Source organism: Schistosoma haematobium, chromosome 2, assembly GCF_000699445.3.
Source record: "Schistosoma haematobium chromosome 2, whole genome shotgun sequence".
In the NCBI taxonomy this organism is placed as follows: domain Eukaryota; kingdom Metazoa; phylum Platyhelminthes; class Trematoda; order Strigeidida; family Schistosomatidae; genus Schistosoma; species Schistosoma haematobium.
The window spans coordinates 43,785,951-43,808,980 of record NC_067197.1 but is presented as its reverse complement, the minus strand read 5'-3'; the positions used below and the strand labels follow the sequence as shown (position 1 = coordinate 43,808,980).

The 23,030-nt window shown below is 34.5% G+C and overlaps 1 protein-coding gene across 1 annotated transcript in view; it reads right to left on the bottom strand.

Moving 5' to 3' along the window:
• CAPN9_7 (calpain 2, (m II) large subunit) overlaps positions 1-23,030 on the bottom strand; it is a 68,005-nt gene that overhangs the window by 22,632 nt on the left and 22,343 nt on the right. The window contains exons 5-11 of the mRNA XM_051215297.1: positions 21,713-21,965; positions 19,079-19,257; positions 16,503-16,666; positions 14,772-14,935; positions 8,854-9,065; positions 6,293-6,329; positions 731-748 (exon numbers count right to left, since the gene is read on the bottom strand). Coding sequence (XP_051068506.1) covers positions 731-748; positions 6,293-6,329; positions 8,854-9,065; positions 14,772-14,935; positions 16,503-16,666; positions 19,079-19,257; positions 21,713-21,965 — 1,027 coding nt within the window. The remainder of the gene's footprint in view (positions 1-730; positions 749-6,292; positions 6,330-8,853; positions 9,066-14,771; positions 14,936-16,502; positions 16,667-19,078; positions 19,258-21,712; positions 21,966-23,030) is intronic.

Here is a 23,030-nt window from a genome sequence, read left to right as displayed (position 1 = left end):
CCAAAAGATAAAAGTGTTTATTAACAGTTGTCTAGGTAAAATACATCGAATCCGTTACGCAGACACTATTAACAAAAATCTACTCTGGGAGAGGACAACACCAGATTCCAGTGGGGGAAGAAATCAGTATAGGATACACGTTGAGGAAAGCGTCCAACTGCACCACAAAGCAAGACCTCATATGGAATCGTCAAGGTCAAAGGAGAGGAGGAGGACCAAAGAACACATAACATTGAAAAATGGAGACAGGCATGAGAAGAATGAACAACAATTGGATAGAACTAGAAAGGAAGGTGGAGTACAGAGTGGGTTGGAGAATGCTGGTCGGCGGCTTATTCTCTATAGAGGGTAACAGGCGTAAGTAAGTAAGTAAGTAAGTATATGAGATTAATACACCTCAAAACGTTTTCAGATTGACGTTTTACAATCTCAATTCGTGTATTTATCTTGAACAGACTATGTATAAAACGGATATTACAAAAGAATAGAACAAGCATGAACATCAAAACTCTACATGTTTTATAAATCGAAACGAACAAAACTCAGTAGTAAAGATTCCTAAGATCAAAACCTATTACATTAGGAAAAAAGTAAATTAACAGAAGTGACTACATGCATCAGCTCTCTCCCACACACACACACATGCACGAGCACACACGCACACGCAGGAACACACGCATTGCATGATTGCAAAAGAAAAACATAATTTCCGTATAGCAAAGAAACATACATTATCATCCAAATTGAGCTAGAAACGTAGAGAAAAAAAACAGTTTACACAATTTATTAATAATTCCAAAATTTGATCATGAATATTGTCATCATAGATGGATTGGAGTTAGCAATGTTACCTCATTAAAAATACACGCGCACACACATTATTACATAACACATCTCGTAATTGTGTTAGAGTGCAAGCTTAAAGAGGTTAACAAGCTAATTCACTGATAGAGATCATGAACCGATTGATGTTAGACCATCATTGAAAACCTGTAATCACTGGATGGCCATTTCGTCCTATTGTGGAACTCCTCAGAAGTGTGCGACCACGATCCCACCTCGTGGGATTCGAATACAGGGCCTTCTGGTTCGCGTGCGAATGTTTAATTTCTAGACCATTGATCCGGTATTCAATGGTATTAATGTCTAACTTCAACCAATCTCCAAAATTGTGCGACCATCTCCCATTGTACTGTCTTTACCCGATACGGGTTAGCTTCACTGGTCACAACTTCCTACTAGAACTCCGAGAATTCCCTCATGAAGCTACTCATTAGTGAGCAAATGATTTCAGGTTTTCAATGGTGTTCTAACATCAATCAGTTTATGATCTCAATCAAAAACTTCATAATATTGAAATCGAATGATTATAATTCCAGTTTTACAAATTAGTTGGCTGATGACTGTCGTGGATCTAAAGTTTTTAAATTAGATTCCTGTTTGTAGATAGTTTTAAACCATTTACAGTTTTATACTTTCTAGAAAATAACTGGACAGTAATCATGAACCATTAAACGACTATCCTATACATTGTTGCTTCTATAAACACATTCATCCATTATGATCAGATCGCTACCTTCTTCAGTTAGCTGAATAAGTACTGATACAGTTTCAGTATTCTAATCCCAGTCATCATTCATAAGGTTTCTTTGATAAAAACAAAATGACATTGAAGTGTACTTCTGAACAAAACACAAACTTATCATCAGATTGTGCATAAGTGTATGTGAAATTGTTTGTTTGTTTGTTTCTTTTCGAAAGGTAAGTAGGTGGGAGTTAAGGTAAACAGAGAAAATGTGAAATTTTGGCAATACTTGGCAACAAATTACAAACCTAAACAAGAATAGTGCGCAAATATATACACACACATAGAGAGAGACAGAGAGAGAAAGAGAGTGGAAAGTGAATCCGAGGAATTTTCGAACATACATTATCAAACACACTTTGTTTCTAACATCAACATACTTAACAAACACATTGGTAACAAGTGTAAACAGCTTAAACAATTGCTCATTAACAAATATTTAGTGAGAGAAAAATAAGATAGAAATAAATGCTTATGAAAATACAAAACGTTTTTCTTGGAGGATGGAGGGACAATTAACAAACCGTCGTTTTAAGAATGTTGTTATCTTTTCGAACCTAAAAGACATAAGTGTATTTAGTGTTCAGTTAAGAAGTCAACTGTAAATTAATCACAAGCTTTAAGATATCCATAAAGGAAAACAAAGAAAAGATTCATTAAATTGTAGATTTAACGTTAATAAATTACTAACCCTTACTTTCAGTTTGAATTATTTTTTCTGGTTAGCATTTTTTTGGTGAGTTAGTTTCCTATGGGATGGGGGTCACTAATCCCAAGCACAATGCTCCTCCTTTATCTGGGCTTAGGAATAGCATTAGCCCCAGGGGGGCTCAAGGTGGAGCCCCAATTATATGGAAAAGTACTGTAGATTACAATCCTCATATTTCTAAAAACCTTGTATGAAAGCTTCTTTATTATTTTTGAAGTGAATGTTATAGATGGATAAAATTACCAATATAATACCACATATATCGGCTAAAATAATTCAGTTTACAACAGTACAGTATTGTTGATGGGGACAATTTAAGTAGTATGAAACTCCTGCATTATGCATGTAAGTTGTTCTAATTTAGTATGCAAAATGCGTTGATTACACAAATTCATGAAGTGAAATCAACGAAGTATTCACACTTTCGACGATTATAATGTTTTTATGCACACATTAATATTCAGGTACTACTGTATCTTTAGATTGAAGCTTATCATATTATCAAGACAGGCTCCAAATGCTCTGGTACGACTGGCGGTGGAATGAGTTAAATCTCCCTCTCTAAATGCTCTCACATGGCTACGTGTATAAAACCACTGTCAGGGAAGTAATACTCACTGCCTTCCCGAGGCATTATTGTTGTTTACGAAATTCAGAAGACGAAAATCGAGTGTCCGACGCTTCAACCGTGTAGGTGGGTCCATCTAGGAGAGATGAGAAACCCTGATTCCAAACCAATGGAGCGCATGGGCTCCAGTATCTTGAAGGAACAATTGGCGTATGAACCAATTTTTGGTGACCGGCTACCATGGGATTGCATCTCCTGACGTTGCCCCACTTTCTTGTGGATCACACCTTTAGGTCGAAGGCTCCGGGATGTGGCCCCCTAAGTAAACCACCTGCTTCGGTCTGGACACCTGGGTAGTATCGTAGCCTACAAACAAATCTAGTGATCTGTGTGGTGCATATGTATTCGGTAGTCCTTTGTATCAATATTCATGTGTTCAAATAAAGAAATATAGATCTTATTGATCAGTCAGTTCGTCATAAATTGTTCCAATTGCTTGAAGAATTCCTGAAGGATTCTTTCTTCAATCATCTGATTTGAGGCTATTAATTTACTTATTAAAAAGAATAGTATTGTATAAATAACAAAATATTGCCTCAGGAATTAAAAGTAACTTACCTTTAAGAATATTTTAAAAATATTAGACGAACTTCTAGACCGGTAGCTATTCATCATACTGATATCTACTCTTCCGTCAAATTATATTCACAAACAAACAATCTTATTTCTATTTTCATACATTTTAACTTAATTCAAGTCACATACACATCATATGACATTCTGAAAGTAAATGTTTCTTTACAAACTAATTTCAGGTAGAAAACCTCTCAGCAGTGCATATTCATAGCTCTATAAAAGCATTCATACCTCAAGAATATTACAGTCAATCAGCTACAACGTAGGATCAGGGACATATATGCATCGATTCAAGTTGCCATACTTCATAAGCTACCTTAACGTGTTGGTCGGGCTTGCCTATCATGAAGAGCCAATCCAGCTATACTGGCTGGAACAATCGTTCCTCAAGGTCCCACCATGCCAGACAGGTTTGTCGAAGAGTGGTAGGACTAAAAGCAGCAAACCCAAGGTTCGAAGGCGAAGTTGTACTGTTGACTGTACAGAGGTGTGACGGCAGTAAGGTGTTTCCTTCAGACAACCAGCATAACAGCGAGGCCGCCTTCCCACAAGGAGGGATGGGGTTAGGAAAAGTCGACCCTAAAAATCCACACCTCACCTTATCCCATGGATTTCTGTCTCAACAAGTGAAGAACTAACACGAAAATTACACAAAAAAGGTCGTGTGTGGCTGACCTGAAGCAAATGTCCCTTGGGCACTGTGGTCACGACCTTAGGTCACTAAGACCACCTCTAATCCAACTTCCTTTACAGATACTTTCAGAAGAACCCTTCCACGCTGTGAACAGCCGGGAAGTGATAACCGCCCTCACACCTCCAAAAGCACTCAAAACCAATTTATTCATATTACCGTACTACTCTTAGACTACTGAATCCCGGATTAGAGTGTTGAATTTCCGAGCACTAACCGATTGTAATGTTAATTTGACTTTATGATAAATCATAAACTATCAAAAAAGCTTCAACATTTACTTAATCAATGTACATAAATATTATTTTCTTCATTATTTTTTCTCAGGCAATTGCCTTAAAAACGAATATTACAAACAAATCTGCATAGTAATTTTATAGTTGAATTCATGAGTCGATTGAACCTAGACCATCATGGAAAACTTGGATTGTCACTGAACGACCGTTTCGTCCTAATGTGAGACTCATCAACAGTGAATACCCACGATTTCAACTTCGCAAGATTTGAACCTACATAGCTTAAACACATCAAATTTTTAACCATATAGCGTCTACTATTTTGTCAAGTTAACATGATTGGTTTCTAAATGGGAGAAAAGAATACTAAGAATGACAACGATCCATGTGTATCATCAGTTAATTTTACGTGCATTACAATATGCAAACATTCAACCTTTAAAGTGTATTCCAACTGATAGTATATAGAATTAGTTACTTTTCTTTGAGGTAATGATCATAATTAACCAATGGATTAAATGAAATCATTTGAGTTACTATTCAAAATAGAATTGAACTTGTGATCAAATCAAAAGAATAAACAAATCAGTAGCTGTGTATTCGGACGGAGCTCAGGGACATTCACTTGTTACTTGACAATCTCTTTACCATATCAAAATGGAATAATCAAAACATCAAGAGTGTTGTATTGTGGTGAACAAGAACACAAGTAGGGACAATCGAATGTATTTCAACACCAAACTTACAGAACATCTTTGTAAAATCTGAGAACCATATAGTAAATACTTCATTTGTAAAATGTCAATCAATTGTCTCAAACTTCATTGTTCCTTCATTTCTACACCAATCATTCACTGTTGTCAGTCTCTTTTCTTCAATCTTCTTAACTTTCTACCGCCAGGCATTTCACTTTCAACTGATGACACATACTACATATATTTGTCGATATCAGTAACATACACCAGTGTATGAATTATATACACACAATTTGGATATCGGTTCATACTATTTCTAAACTCATTACTTTTATTCATTGTTTTCAGTATCATATAAAATCCGATAATTGATCCACTTTAGATGTAGTGGAAACTATTTCACTGGAAATCCTATCGCGAAAGTGATGGTTCTCAGTTAAACGTGAGATGTAAACATTTCCTGTTCAACTTAAGCACATGAAAACTCTTTGGTCAGAGACATTTATATCGTTTAAAACATAGTCGAATATTCAAATACAGTAGAATCGTCATCTTTATCATCAATAAACAGCTTCCCGTTTTATTCCTAGTTGGTCTTACATCATACACAAGTAAACTGAAACGAATCTGAATTGTATAAGCTAGAACAGTTAACCGGATGTCTAAACAAACATTCATTCAAAAAGTATAAATAGTCGTAAGATATTATTTAGTTAATTGTTTCTTCATTGTTCGGAAGATCACAGGAAGCTCCAACCAGCAATTCGCTCACGACCCCCACCTCTCATTACTTTTACACTACAGTATGCGAATACATACGAATTGCATACATTTCCAATATTAGTCAATCATTATTATTAATGTCTCGTGTGAATTATTTGCAGACAGTTCAATAAACAAGCAAAATATAATTAGCAATGCATCAATTTATTCGAATCTCGCGAGACAGGATCATAGATGCGCACTGTTGAGGAGTCCCATAATAGGACGAAACATCCATCCAGTGCTTCCAGGTTTTCCATGGTGATCTAGCTTCAACTGACTCATGATCTCAAGTATTAAAATTACGAATAATAAATATTGTCAATACGTACCAAAAACAAACCTGTTTTATAACAGCAACAAAAACTGTACAATCCAATATGATTTTAATAGAAAATTGTATTACTTACTGTCGGTTCGGTTTCACCAATCTCTTCATCTAGTTCACTGAAGTCAAAAGAATTCATTAATTAAACAATAAATAAAATATTTGTCAGTAAGTAAATATGGATGAACACTGATCCAATAGTCTGACACTGTTTGACTTTTACGAACTTACGTCACCTATGGCGAAGGCAATATATCCGCTCATCAATTAAGGGACGAGTATACTGCGCAGCAGGTCGTTCTGTTCTACTTTAGGGCTGCGAAACGTGACCATTAAGAGTAGGAGATACTCGTAAGCCTCTAGTATTTGATCACACGTGTCTTAAAAATGTTGCCAGCATCTACTAGGACCATCGGGTGAGTAGTAGTGAGGTTAGACGCAGGATATTAGAGAATGATGGAAAATTAGTTGATGAGGTCGTGAATCTTCATCGACTGAGATGGCTGGGTCACGTGTTAGGTATGCCTAAACACCGATTACCAAAACGCGCAATGCTCACCAGTGTTGAGGATGGTTAGAAGAAAGTTAAGGGTGGACAAACCAAAATGTGGCATAGGTTCTTGAAGCCACTAACTTCTAGTCTGAGCCATGTTGATAGATGCAGACTACTTGGTTGGGTTCCGCGTCACTATTGTAACCAATGGTTGAAGACTGTGTGCGACATGGCTCAGAACCGATCACAATAGCGTCGGTGTATGCACTCTTTGTCTTCCCTTAAACTATGAGATTAAAATTGCTTTATACCTTTCTTTCTACCAACTAATTCTTTCTTTCTGTATTATATCCTTATACACAATCTGTCTTTTATAAATTACTACCATTGAACTGACTACTTCTATGAATTCGTTTTTTTATCTTGTTGTGCTAATGAGTGAGGGGTATTAACTTGGACCGATGTATATGTGTGCCTGGTTCTACGTTGTAGCTGACTGACTGAAAGTTTGTAGGAGATTTTTTCCATTTCTTCATAAATTAACTTTTTTTACCGTGAGCACTTCGTTTTAAACTATTTTATTTCTTATAGTTCTAGTCAAAAAAGCTTAGTTAGACAGCTAAAGAAAACTAGAAAGTACTTGACATCTTTTTTGTCTTAGTATGTGATTCATCAGTAGTAGGCAACTACGACCCAACCGGGGACGAGTGTCAGAATTTATAAGTTTCAAAATGAACGATTAACACTTAGACCACTGAGTTGACCTTCAATTGCTTGCATTTCTTACTCCAACAAATTTGAGATTTTTAGCAACCATTTAATACGAGCCGTCAGTGTGTATAATTGAGAAGTTTTATACTATAATGAAACAGCTGTTCACTGGCTTCTTGACTTTCAATAATTGTGTAAGTACGATCCTTTCGTCATGAAAAATATAAAACTCAACATTCAGTAAATGAGCTTTGATCGATGAATGCTTCTGCTTCAGAAGTAAATTTTATTTTAAAAGATATGTCGATGCCAATTTCCCAAAATATTGCCTACTACAATCTAAATAGTATCGGATAATGATTGAGTTCGAAATATATGAATCAAGCATTCAATTTCAATTTTCAACTTTTACGGCAACTCAAAATTATTCGAATAAACGGCTAGTTCAATACTCCATAGCCCTTTTATTTATTCTATTATTGATTTAGCAAGACAATTAAAGGTAAGTATATCTAGCGAGAGAAGATGGATATGTACCATATAAACCATATATAACTGACTGGGTTTTCTCTAATCATAAATAACTTAGGGGCAGTTTATATTTATTTACGTGGTTTTGCTCCACGAACCGAATTTAGTCAGGCTACCATTGAAACTCAGGCGATAGTTGACAACAATTCCATCTTCCTGTGGGACTCCCAAGAGGTCCACACTCACAACCTCTTACGTCCTCTACTTGACTACGGCAGAATACGATATGTGACTAACGGCACCTGAACGTGTAGAACCCTACAGTCGCAGAGCAGAAGTAAGAAGTAGTGAAAGTGATCACTGGGTAATAATCAAAGGTTTATTGGCTATAACATCATTATAATTCAGCTAATGCTTAAGGGGGGAAGTTATGCTATTGTCCAATAATAGAGTGCCAGGTTGATACTCTAGAAGGCTCTATCAGGTTCTGATTGGACGAAATCTCTTCGGCTCCGTTAGAGCCTCTGGAGGCTTCGTCGTGCTTTTCGAAGCCGTCCCAACACAGCCCACCATGGGATCATGTACAGTACATTCGAGCCTGATAGATGGTAGCTAGCCCTCACACTTCTGACTTTAGATCCAGTTAATTCGCGAAATTACGAGATCATCAGCTTATGTCACCAGTAACAGACACTTCATCCCAAACATGTGAGAACTCCACTGACCACAAGTTCTCACTAGAACTCCAAGAATCACCACTCAAAGCCATAACAAAGATCAATAGCTCTTAAAACTAACCATATTAACGAAAGCTAATGCGTTTGCTATGGAGTTTATGGTTCTAAGTTTAGGATAAATGTAGATTATGAAAGAACATCTTTAAACAGTATACGACTTAAACTTCAATACTTTACATAAAAATCTACTATAAATCTTTCTATTTACAAAAACACAACAAAGTGACTTACTGAGTTGTACGTGGTTTTTCTGAGAATATACGTAGCATAAAATCAGCCTCTTCATTTGGTTGAAATGTTGACGGAATAATTGCATAACGTCCTGTATCTAATCTATGTCGTCCACAAACTTCACGTAGATTAACAAACGCTGGTGAACGTGCAACTGATGCATTGTATTTGAAAAATTTCATATCCAATGTACCTTGATGCTGTTCTGGTAACTAAATAATTTTTTTCAAAGTAAGCTACAACATATAATCTGTCCAAAATGTACATGTATATTTAAATAAATATGTACAGCTGATCGATCGCTGAGTAGTGACCAATGTCATATTTGTCTAGGTCCTTCAGTAATGACTGAATCCTACTAGACAAGGCATCGTGTGGACTATGTTTTTATGTTAGATGATTAGAAGAAATTAGCGGAAAACCTTGAATATAAGTTTCATACTATTCAGTACTCATCAGTAACGTATGGTATTAAGCTTTTATTGGATAAGTGAATAAATTTCATTATATTTGTACTATCGATAGGATAACTAACGAAAACTAACAAAATATGCCGTGGTACTATAATTATTTGCTTGTCACCACCTACAGTAATCAATAATTAACCGGATCCCAAAGAACTAGACACCAAACAGTTTCCTTCTAAACATTTCGATCAACAGACATCATATTATCTCAAATTGATCGGTGATTTACCTACACTAAGGTAATCTAAATGGATGGACTATATATTTGAGAACTATATTACTGTATATTTGTAAGTAGTATAAAATGTATCATGATTGTTTGTTGACTCGTACAAGCCGTTTCCCTCCTATTTCAATGAATCGATTTGAACGTTGATAATGGTGGTTGCTACTTTCAAATCTTAAGATTACTTCCTTCATTGTACCTCATTGGTTTACCCATTTACAATACATGATATTACACTTGGAACTCATTTAATTACCTACGAGATGATTGTAAATCGAAACTAATCTACATTACGCTGGGCAACATTTTAACATTGTTCGTGTTTTAAACATCAAATTACATCACAAATTTATGATAAGTGTATTTTCAAATGAAACCACTTTAACTCCAACACATTTCATTAAGGCTCCCCTCACACATTGTCCGGAGTCTTTTCTCTCGTGAAATGATAATCTAGCTAAAATAACATTACATATTGATCATAAAATTAACCGATATAAAATATCATTGGTTGGATTTTGGCTGTTGTTCAATTTCATTATATAATGATTACTAGCTAAATGAAGATTGTATCATCAGCTAGCAATCTGGATGACTCTCTCTTTCTCCCACACTGTATGAGCATTTCATGTATCTAAATTAATGGTTATTCTAGTTGTCAAAAGAGGGATCAGACTCGTCATTTCCGAACGAACTCTGAATTCACCAATGAGATGTCATAATTCTTCTAAATGAATACCTTCTAACTCGCAGTGCAGAGTTTTAATGGTTCGAATCATTTTTTATGGTTTGCGTTTTTTAAGTGAGTTAACTTTCTACAGGATGGGGTCACTAACCCCATACTCAACCGTCATCCTTTATCCAAGCTTGATACCGACAGTAGTCCAGAGGGACTCCAGGCGAAGTTTCTATAGTACTTAGATTAAGTTATTTAAATTTACGTGGATACTAAGATATCTGCTTTTAAATTATAGTCTACTATACCAGTATATGATCACAATAATAGGCTAAACTAAAGAATACCTCAGGCTTGATGAAGTTAGTAATGTTTTTCAAACAGTTTAATTGTATCATTCCCTCTTATGGAAATCGATAATTCTGTTTATTACGTAACTTTGTATACTCATAGTTACGTTATCTATGTTAATGTGGTAATGATATTTGTTTCTTTCCGAATTCTTAATATAAATGTAGCCTAATTTATAACTTAATTATCTGTGTTATTATGGTCTTTTTTCGCCAGTAGTACTGTAGTGAACGAGAACACGAGGGGGGGGTAATCGAATGTATTTGGACATGAAATTACAGAATATCTCACTAAAATGTGAGAACCATATAGTAACTACTTCATTTACAAAATATTCATCAATTGTGTCAAACTTATCTGTTCCTTTTGTAAATATCAGTCCATCATCTCAAATTCCATTGTTCCTACATTTTCATACCAATTGCCTTCCGTTTTTCTGTTCTTTCCTTCTCAATCTACTACTGAAATACATTCTATGCCTGACCATCGTTATGTACTATTTATGTGGATATAAGTAGTCTACGCCACAGTACTACTGTATGTTGACTTAATCAGTTTATAAATTATTCTATTGATGTATGAAGATCTTATTCACTTTGTTTCATGTTGGATGAGACTATAATTTATGGACGACGCTATGGAGCAACACTAAGGTGATCTTGAAAATATCCACCTAATAACCAGAACCAAATGAGGGTTATAAAACAGTATGAGGAGTTAGAATAATGATTTACAATTGATAGTTAGGAGTTAGGAATCATATTTTTAGGGGGTTTTTTTGTCATCACCAACTAACATTAGCTATAATGCCGAAAACTTTATTTAACCTAATGAATGAATGAATTCCACGCTGAAATTCAAGACCTTTTATCATCTTATATCTGATTGGTTCATCCATAACTTATTACAGTTACTTACTTAGGCCTGTTACTCCTCGTGGAGGAGCATAGGCCGCTCACCAGCATTCTCCATCCAACCCTGTCCTGGGCAATCCTTTCTAGCTCCTTCCAGTTGTTATTCATCCTTTTCATATCTGCTTCTATTTCCCTATGTAATGTGTTCTTTTGCCTCGTGATGCAGTCTGACGATTTGCGTAATGTATGTTCTATCCATTTCTATCGTCTTTTCCTAATTTCTTCTTCAGCTGGAAGCTGGTTTGTTCTCTCCCACAAAAGGTTGTTGCTGATGGTATTCGTTCAATGGATGTTGAGTATCTTGCTTAGACAACTATTTATAAATACTTGTACCTTCCTGATGATTGTTGTAGTAGTTCTCCAAGTTTCGGCTCCGTAAAGTAGAACTGCCTTGACGTTCGTATTGAAGATTCTCACTTTGATATTCCATAACTTATAATCTCGTCAATTTTATTTTCTTTCTTTATTCATATCATACTTTAAATGTATGTAATTTCTTTCATACATTGAATACACCTTCTTATTCTTTGTACTCATTTGAAGTACTTAAGTGTTATATTAGTGATATAATTGTTTATTGACTTATCCATATTACTCAAGGTTAAACAAAATCACCTTCCTATAAATAAGATCAATAGCTGATGTTCGTCCATTTTATCAACCCTATAAGAATAATGTAAGGCAAGTCATGTGAAGAAACTTTTTTTTTCGTTTTTCTCTTGGCAATATTCTTGATCAATCACATGATTAGCCAAATTGTTTTCATCACAATGAAAATTGTCAATAAATAAGGACAAAAAATTAAAAAAAAATTTTTTTGCCTGTGAACATATTTAGTTGTTAAGTAAGTATGGACAATAGGCTTGTAAACATAGTTGTTACGTGATATGAATATAGGATTTTTCAATCTGAGTATTGTTTAATTACATTAGATCATTTAATGAAATAATAGCCTACTTCAATCTGTTTCTAATATCCAGAAGATATGTATTGTTTATTTTAAGGTAAACAATCTTAAACAGCTAAACTGACATTATGAGTAATGGTTACCGTAGATGATATTCACAAGAGTAAAATCGCCTGGAGCCGATCTTGGACTACTATCGGTATCAAGCTTAGATAAAGGATGACAGTTGGGTATGGGATTAGTGACCCCATCCTGTAGAAAACTAACTCACTAAAAAAACGCTAACCATAAAAAAATAATTCGAACCATTAAAACTCTGCACTGCGAGTTAGAAGGTATTCATTTAGAAGAATTATGACATCTCATTGGTGAATTCAGAGTTCGTTCGGAAATGACGAGTCTGATCCCTCTTTTGACAACTAGAATAACCATTAATTTCCATACATGGAATGCTCGTACAATATGGGACACCGAGAGAAATATTATAGACCTGTTGTAATCATTACAAATAAACTATCATCATACCAATATCTAGAACTGTGTGAGTTTATCCACAATGATCTATCTACCAATAGTAACTATGGGAAATAGTTTACCAGATATTACAACATCAAATCATTGATATCTTCTTCGATTGAAGTGAAGCGAAAAAACGTTGGTACATCGGTGGATAGATACTATGAATCAAGATACACTAAAATCAAGAATTCCTTAATTTAGTTTCAGATGATCACTTATTCATTCTTTTCAATAAAATAAAAGTTCATCATTCAATTAGTTCTACACAAATATACATTCACAACAAATAAAAAGTACAACACAATTCAGTGCAAATTCAATGCAAAACAAACGAAAAAAAAAGAAAAAAATACGGCCAGTACTTCTATTCACAACCTCACTGTCAAGGTCACTCTTCCCATACAGACACTTCTTCTTCCAACCAATCAATGTCATCATTCATTGTAATCACTTAAATCATTCGCACAAATTATTGATTACTGATCGAAATATATAAAACCACTATGCATATTACTATTATCATTATTATTATTATTGTTATTATGTTGAATAGAAGTTGGAAAGCATGAATCAATGAATGGTACTACCATATGCATTTGATTTATTTATGCATTACACAAAATACGTCGAATCTTTAACTAAATAGACCAACTTTCATTTTAACTAAACAAGTAACTAGATTCGGTAAACCATTCGGTTTGCACCGAAATCTCCGCTACTGTTAAACTGAATCAATGATCATCATAATATAGGTGACTTTACAGTTTGCTGAGATATGGTTTCCGTCTTGTATATTTAATAACTGACCTTAAAGAACAGGCTACTACTAGTAAAATTGACTATGCAGAACAAAAGAAGGAGGCGGAACTTTAAGTTCAACATATTCAAAATGTATTCTTGTGGAACAATTCAAGCCATGTCACAATACATTTTGCTAATCAGTAATTTTCAACGGATTAGTTTCATGAACCAAGAAACTTCTGAACTATTTCCACATCGTTGCCTCATACATTAGGCTTACATTTTATCTAGTCATTTTAGTTTCAATGTTTACCAATCCTTCTTCTTCTTCAATAGTTAAGATCATGAATCAATCGAAGCTAGACCACCATAGAAAACCTGGAAGCACTGAACGGCCGTTTCGTCCTATTACGAGACTCCTCAATAGTTTGTCTACGACGCCGTTCGCGGGATCCGAACCCAGGATCTTCGGTCTCGCGAGCGAATGCTTAACCTCTAGACCACTGACAAGGTCGGCATTCAACTGTATTAATGACCAACCTCAACCCGAGACTTATCAGTCACGCGTGCAAGCGTAGTGAAAAACAATTTTTACCATGAATCGATCCAAATGTAAAACACAGTATAAAACGTAGCATACAAGAATACATATTAACGAACATTTGAACGCCTTAATATTGAATGATTTAGCACAAAGGCAATAACTTCTTGTATCCATAATTCATAGATTATTGACCAACAAAATAAAAATTTAACACTCAGGTTCACTTATGGAATACCATATCTCAAAATATAATTCCACTACCCAACAAATCATATTTTTAGGTTAAAAGCAAACAGAAATTCTATAAGATGATGGAGAAGATTTAATAGTTCAAATGGATGATTTTGATAGAGTTTTGTTCTCTGAAGATAACTTGAACATTTCACTACAACTTGAAATTTGTACTGATGATGTTGTTTAGAAGAGAACAATGAAAACTGCACAATCAAATCATTCAATTCAAAGAACACAAATCCATCAAAATTGTACATCAAATGAACATTTCATCCATACTACTGATATTGATCAATTCAGTAATAATGAAATAGAACATTTCTCTTAATGATAACTTACTTTATAGACAGAATAACCAATCGTTAATAGATCAGCACCTTCACGTCTCATTTTTCGTCTATTCTTTTGCATTAAACCAACAATTAATGTACCTTTATTTTCATTATCATCATCATCTGGATCTTCAACAGTTACCACATATTGTGGATTGATCCAAAATGTTTCTAAGAAACAAAAAAACAGAGACAAATCATATACATAATGTCTAATCTTTGCTATTATCACTTATAATGTTGCTCTACTTTTAACTAGTCAAGCATTTGACATGACAATTTCATCTCGTTTTACTGTAATGATAAAGTAAATAAAGTTAATACACGAATATAATTGATTCTATTATCTAACTAACTGAACAATTATCCTATAGAATTTATTATAATTTAAAAGGAAAAGGAAATCTATCCATTATACAAATTGAGATAAACAAATCAAATGGTTAATATGTTGTGAGTAATGTGTTGAATTGATAAGTTGGGAACTATGGATTCAATGCATTTCCATAATGAGATCTAAAAACACGATTGGACAAGATTTCAAATTCAATACAGTTGATAGTGAGGTTATAATTTATGGACAACTTTGAAATGAATCACAAGTGACCTTGAGATATTTCAGCCAATCAGAGAAAGGTTGGTGTAGAGTAAAAATACATTATACGAAATCAAAGAATCAAAGTGAATACACTTCTTTTACATAATTCAAAAACTTGTCAAGGCTAGAAAAAGGTTCAGAGGTTCTAAAATCCTAATGTATACGGTAGAGGAAATCATCTATATGGTTTCATAATAGTCGGCCTCTGGAAACGTGATAAGGTCACAAAAACTGTTTGAACCTCAACCACATAGCTTCAATATTACTGTGTGCGCTCCGGTTGTTGGGTTCATAAAATGCTGCTTGTGGACAACGACGTAATGCACATAATCAAGTCTATTTTGGTATCTGTATGATCTTCAATCATTCGTATATATTGTAGTAGCCGGCTGTAGTCAGTGTTACTGGTACTTTTATTATCCAGTTCTCAATTTACCTTAGTCTCAATATAGATCGAGCGAAAAACCCTATTCTAGCAAACTTCTTACTCCAACACATATTACATCATCACTGTAGTCTGCACAAAGTCCACAAGTCGTGTGATGTCATTTATGTGCAAAATATTTAAGCACGTAAATAAACCATCAATAAAAATGTATGGTAATTTATTTGAAAAGGTTTAGTGGAGTTAGGTTTCAAATTGAAGATCATATCCGTTATACATCAATTTCAATTAGCCTATCATTGAAAACAAGGGAACGCTGGACTGTTATTTTGTTCTAGTGCGTGACTACTCAATAGTGAACACCCACAACCTCAACACGAACATTAGACACCGACTCAACGACTTATAGGTACTGGGTTTGATTCCTACTGAGGTCGTAGGTGCTCGTTGTTGAAGTGTCTTGTACTAGGATGAAACAGCTTTCTAGTGTTTCCTTATATTTATTGCTACCTCAACTGAGATCAATCTGCGTCAAATACAGTCTACACCTAGAAATAAAATCCAAAAAACAAATATGAAATCACTGCCGTCTCCCATATCATCAATTATATTAAGTTTGTTGAGTTTCACTTAACTGGAGACATGTTTTCAAGTATCTTGTAATTTAGTGTTTTATTTCAACAATACTTGAGTTGGATGCCACAGGTGGAAAACGTTTTGTTCAACAATAAAAATAATACCAAATTTCATCTTACCAAGAAAATTACGACATCCACCGGCAGATACACGTCGCTGCCAACAACCTTCTTCAATACACATTTCCCAAACACGATTTCCTCCCATTTCTCCCATAGATTGTGGTCCAAGATGACATATCTCAAGTTTTTCAAAATTCGATACAAAATCTTGATAAGACATCCTAGAATAAAGAAAAATATTTGTATCAGAAGGGGTTTTGTGGATATTATAGTAATTTTAATAGTTGAGATCAAGAGGTAATTCATAGAGTTCTAGTGAGAAGCCGTGACCAGTGGAGTTCAACCGAGTCTGTTTTGAGATATTAACTCACTGATGACAATGGTGGATGTGTCACTCAATTTCGTGGATTGGTTGAAATCAGACATAAACACTATTGGATGACGGTTCAGTAGTCTATAGGTTAAAAATTCACGTACGAGACCGACAGACCCTGGGTTCGAATCTCGCGAGGCGGGATTGTGGATGAGCACTGCTGAGGAGTTCCATAATAGGACGAAGCGGTCATCTAGTGCTTCCATGTTTTCCATGGTGGTCTAGCTCCAATTGCTTAACACGATGAAATATCATGAATAAAAAATGTTACAGATAAACGGAAATTGAACATTAGACTTTAACATCCACCTAAACCAAACAGGAATTAATCAGCGAGAGGCAAAGATGGTATAGACATGTTTTGCAAAATAAATCAAATTTGAAAATCATTATTTATTTTGTTCATGTAGAAATGTATCTACATTGAAGAATGTAATGGTGACACGAGAGATAATGCAAACGAAACGGGTACGTGTACTTTCTTTAAACTGGATAATTGTGCATCAACTGTAGCTGCATCACAGAATAAATCGATTCAATTACTAAGTTTCAGTGTTCAACAGATATCTTATGTTCTGTGAAGAAAACTACACGAATAGTTGAATTCATGTGTCAATTGAAGCTAGAAAAAGATGAAAAACCTGGAAGCAGTGGATGACTGTTTCATCATAGTTTGGGACTCCTTAGCAGTACACATTCACAACTCATTAATTCAATTATTATATTACTATAATATCCACAAAATATCCCTCTGATTATTTTGTAGTTAGGGTTTAGCAATTAACTCGAAACATTAAACGTTTACTAAACAAAGTTAGTAGAAATCTGGAAAGCATTACATACAATACTAATCCGATTGGAAAATTGGTTCACGTTAACTTATAATTAAACACACTGTTCATTAACGCTTTGCCCCGAAATGCCCTGGTACGGCCGACGATGGGAAGAATCAGCTCTCCTCCTCCATATGCTCCCACAAGACCATGCGTATACAGCCACTGCCACACAAGTCCTATTCGCTTCATTTCCGCTGCATTACTGTCCTTTACAAAATTGAGAGGACGAAAAGTGAATGTCCGGGTTGGTGGACACGGAGTATTCACCTAGGAGAGTTGGCAAACCTTGATTCCAAATCAGTGGTACACATGGGCTGGCTCCAGGATCCTGAGGGAACAAATGGCATATGAACATAGAGTTGATGACCAGCTACTATGGGACTCCATCTCCTTACGATGCTCCATTGCCTTGTGAATTAGACATTTAGGTCGAAGATTCGGGGTGTGGTCCCTTAAGAAAACCGCCTGTTTCGGTTTGGGCACCCGAGCAGTATCCCAGCCCTCACACAAATCGAATGATTTATGTGGAGCATATCTACTTAGTGACTCCTTGTACCAATGTTTATGTGTTTAAATAAATATAATAAATAACAAATAAATATTCCAGAATGACCCTATAGAAGAGATACAGATTAGTTTCACTTATTCTTCTCTAGTAAACGATGAAACTGTGAGAATTTTCTGATACTTGAAAATCATTTAATCAACCTGAAGTAAGAAGATGAAATAATCTTATCTATTTGAAGACGTTAACAAAATGCAGTATCTTGAATGTTTAATGTGATAACCAAGGTACAAATTGGAATAGTTATTCATTAATAGTTTGGGCCAATGGTCACATTACATCATAATAATGGATTAAGTAAAAAAAACCTTGAATCAATAAATTCCAAGTCCATAACTGAATAGTATTCACACTTATGACATGACCTAACTATATTGAGGTTGGAATACATGTGTAATAGTGTGGCCATGTATATCGCTGAACTGTCCAGAACTAGGATGAGTCTTCAAACAAGACTATTGTTAATTGTTTCACAAAGTAATTAATCCATTTATTTTTCAGGTAAACACTTTACGAAACTTGCTTTCAAAACTATTTCAATATCATATCAAAGAAAGTTATAACTAACAATATCATAAATATCAGTATAGGATTGTGGAGAGCATTAAGTTTTTGATTAAGATCATGAACCGTCCTGGAAACACTGAACGACCACTTCGTCCTATTGTAGGACTCCTCAGCAGTTTGCGTCCACGATCCCGTTCACAAGATCTGAGCCCAGGGTCTTCGGTCTCGCGCGAGAACGCTTAACCTCTAGACCACTGAGCTGACCGACATCCAACTGTGTTAATGTATAAACTCAACTATAAATATAAGTGAATATTTCAACAACAATAAATATTATGTTTTATTAATTTACCAAAATTCACCATCATCATCGAATGTTAAACCAAGTTGTTGTCGTTGTTCTGGTGAAATAAGTGACCATTCTTTTGATTTATCACTCCATGCACCTTTCCATTCAGATTCATCACCCCATGGATTACGTACACGAACTAGTGGTATCTTACCAGTTTTGTTTGGAATTGATATATCTAACTAAAATGATAAGTCAAATGCATATATATACTCTTATACTGTTAACACATAAACATGTAGAAATTAGGTTAATAAGCTATGTATTATAACTCCGCTTGGAGCTCCTCTGGAACTACTGCCGGTCACAAGATCAAACCCAAGTAAAAGTTAAAATAATAATTTCTATATGTTCAAATGTTTATCAAACTGAATTAAGTTTCAGATAATAATGAAAATACAATAACCTACAATTGTTATTATTGTTGTTTGAATTGTCTTATTAATGATATTCAAGACTGAGTAGTTTTTCTTTTGGAATATTCTGTGTGAATTGCATCAATATAGCGATTTAGCCGCAAGCTTTTTTTTCTATCAAATTAGATGCAATGTTCTCATTTACCAGCAAAGAATGATCGGAATTCAATCCTGAATATCACAAAGGAGATCATTCGAATTCTTATAGATAATGATATCAACATCATATCACTTGTATAATTTGGCGCATATCTAGGAGACTTAATAGTTCATTGAATAGTGTGTTACTACTTGATGCAGAAGGTACATGGTTCAAGTTCCAGTGTGTGCATAAACATTTAGGTGAAAAAAATTCGGTCACCAAGTTCTAAATCTCACTACTAGTCATAAACCATGTGTTCTAGGTAGTTTAACGTGATATTTCAACTACAAGGCAAAACAGTGACTATTTTATCTAAGAGTAGGTACACTTCAAAGAAGTGGATTCATTAAGATATCAAGGTCATACCATTAGTGAATATTTTGCTAGTCTTTTCAAAGCTCAATGTATGAAATTATACTACTATCTCCCCGACATTGTTCAATGAGCATAACAACAAGACCCATATAAACAGACAAACCTAAAATTTAATGATTTAATACAATGAATTAATGAAATGAGCTTCAGATCAACTTCTAGATATAGGTAATTGAATTGTCTATTGAGTTAGATGTTATACTGTATTTACTACTCAACTACTTGTTGTCAGTATACCATTAGAGAAATAATCTATAAATGAACAATAAGAACAGTAGGATACATCATAACAATTCGGTTCATTATAGAAATACATTTTTTGATGACAAGCACAAACAAGATATGATCAAAAAAATGAGAAAAGAAAGGCCACTGCCCCCTAGCAACTATAAAAATTATTCTGTAACTCATCAATTCAGTGAATTTGAGAAGTTTCCAGCTAGTAATTACTTATCAAGTAACAGAAACAAATCATATCACTAAACCTGTTCATCAATTTGCTTCCACAATCAATAATTGATTAACTATAAGGAATAATATCATATTCTACTAACTGATTTTTAAAATGAAAAGGACAATTTAGTCATTCCTTTCAATAAAATAAAAGTTCATCATTTAATTAGTTCTACACAAATATACATTCATAACAAATAAAAAGTACAACACAATTCAGTGCAAATTCAATGTAAAATAAAAAATACAAATTGGGCCAGTACTTCTATTCATAACCTCACTGTCAAGGTCACTCTTCCCATACAGACACTTCTTCTTCCAACCAATCAATGTCATCATTCATTGTAATCACTTAAATCATTCGCACAAATTATTGATTACTGATCGAAATATATAAAACCACTATGCATATTACTATTATCATTATTATTATTATTGTTATTATGTTGAATAGAAGTTGGAAAGCATGAATCAATGAATGGTACTACCATATGCATCTGATCTATTTATGCATTACACAAAAATAGGTCGAATCTTAAACTTTAACTAAACAAGTAACTAGATTCGGTAAATAATTCGATGTTCACAGAAATCTACGCTACTACTTAACTGAATTAATGATCATCATAATATAGGTGACTTTACAGTTTGCTGAGACATGATTTTCGTCTTGTATATTTAATAACTGACTTAAAAGAACAGGCTCAGTCAGTAACAACGTATAACTTCATACGTACATACATCAGTTCGAGTTGCCATATCACATTACCACACAAATACAATTGTCGATTCAAATCTCGTAGTGATAGAGGTAGTAAGAGTATGAGCAGTAATCGGAAACATTAGGGTTTGAAGACATTATTCAAGGAGTATAGTCCAGTGAAATAAATTTGGATAGAGAAAAAATAAGGGACAGGAAGAATTCAGAAGATTAGAATTTGGGAGAACACAAAGAGTGGATGCACCTGTGCCATTGTAAATGATTTTGAGCCATGTCACATTCAAAGTCTCTAATCATCAGTTGCTATCGTCTCGCAGATCCAAACCAGTTAGTCTAAACCTATCAATATGGCTCAGCCCATATCTCAGTGACTACATACATGTGTGTCATGTTTTGGTCTGGCCACCCCTAGTTTCCTTCCAACCTACTCCTACACCATTAAACGTCTCCCTGATATTCACATTATATTGTAAAACAATTATTATTTTATGTTGAACCTGTCTATAAATGTTGAAAACAATTATACTAACCATTTTAACAGATGTAACTGAATAAGCATGTCCCATAATCAATCCATTTGGTAATCGAGCTTCATATTTATTTGGATCAGCTTGAATGGAACATGCCATCAATGAACCTAACTCTTGACTTTTTAGCATAACTTGTAATAAATTTGTTGGTGTATCTTTTTTCAAATCAAACATTTCAGCAATTCCACCAGTAAAATCTTCTAATGCTTCACTAGTTGTACCACCTTTAAGTGCTTCATATGAACCGCATAATCTATTTATACATATAAATATACAAAATAAATCACTCATTTAAACTATGAAAATTGATCAATTAAACATTTGTATAAATTGTATGTTAATAAAGTATTACTCTCATCATACGCTTATTTGCTAACTTCAGGGATGGTAAATATTTGGGAAGATATCTTTTAACGCGATAGAAATGTGGTGATGATATTACTTACTTACCTACACTTGTTACTCCCAGTGAAGGAGCATAGGCCGCTCACCAGCATTCTCCATCCAACCCTGTCCTGGGCAATCCTTTCCAGCTCCTTCCAGTTGTTATTCATCTTTTTCATATGCGCTTTTATCTTCCGACGTAATGTGTTCTTTGACCTTCCTCTTTTCCGCTTCCCTTCAGGATTCCAAGTTAGGGCTTGCCTCGTGATGCAGTTAGACGATTTGTGTAATGTATGTCCTATCCATTTCCATCGTCTTTTCCTAATTTCTTCTTCAGCTGGAAACTGTTTTGTTCTCTCCCACAGAAGGCTGTTGTTGATGGTATCCGGCCAATGGATGTTGAGTATCTTGCGTAGACATCTATATATAAATACTTGTACCTTCTTGATGATGGTTGTTGTAGTTCTCCAAGTTTCAGCTCCGTACAGTAGGTGATGATATACACCGTAATAATCATCAATCTTGTAGGCAAAAAGTTTTCCCTTAATAAGTAATATATGCAAAGTATAAATATCCTTAGAAGGGGGTATTGAAGTAACTGCTTTTATGAATCCAGTGTTCATCTTGTTGTACTAATGAGGTATGGCAACATGGACCGATGCATATATATGCCTGTTCCTACGTTTGTAGTTGATTGACCCTTAGAAGGTGATATACCTAGGATATCATGTCTATTTTGGAATGATAGGTGCTATGAAATATAAATCAAACAGTCTATGCATTAATGGTACAACTTGATGTTTCACAACATTTTCGTGTTCAATAATAACTGCTGGCCATTATTACGTTTAAGGTTTAGAGGACTTTAAGATATTACATGATGCATTTGATTTGTGAGAGAGAACTAAATTTGTTGACATAAATGTCGATGATC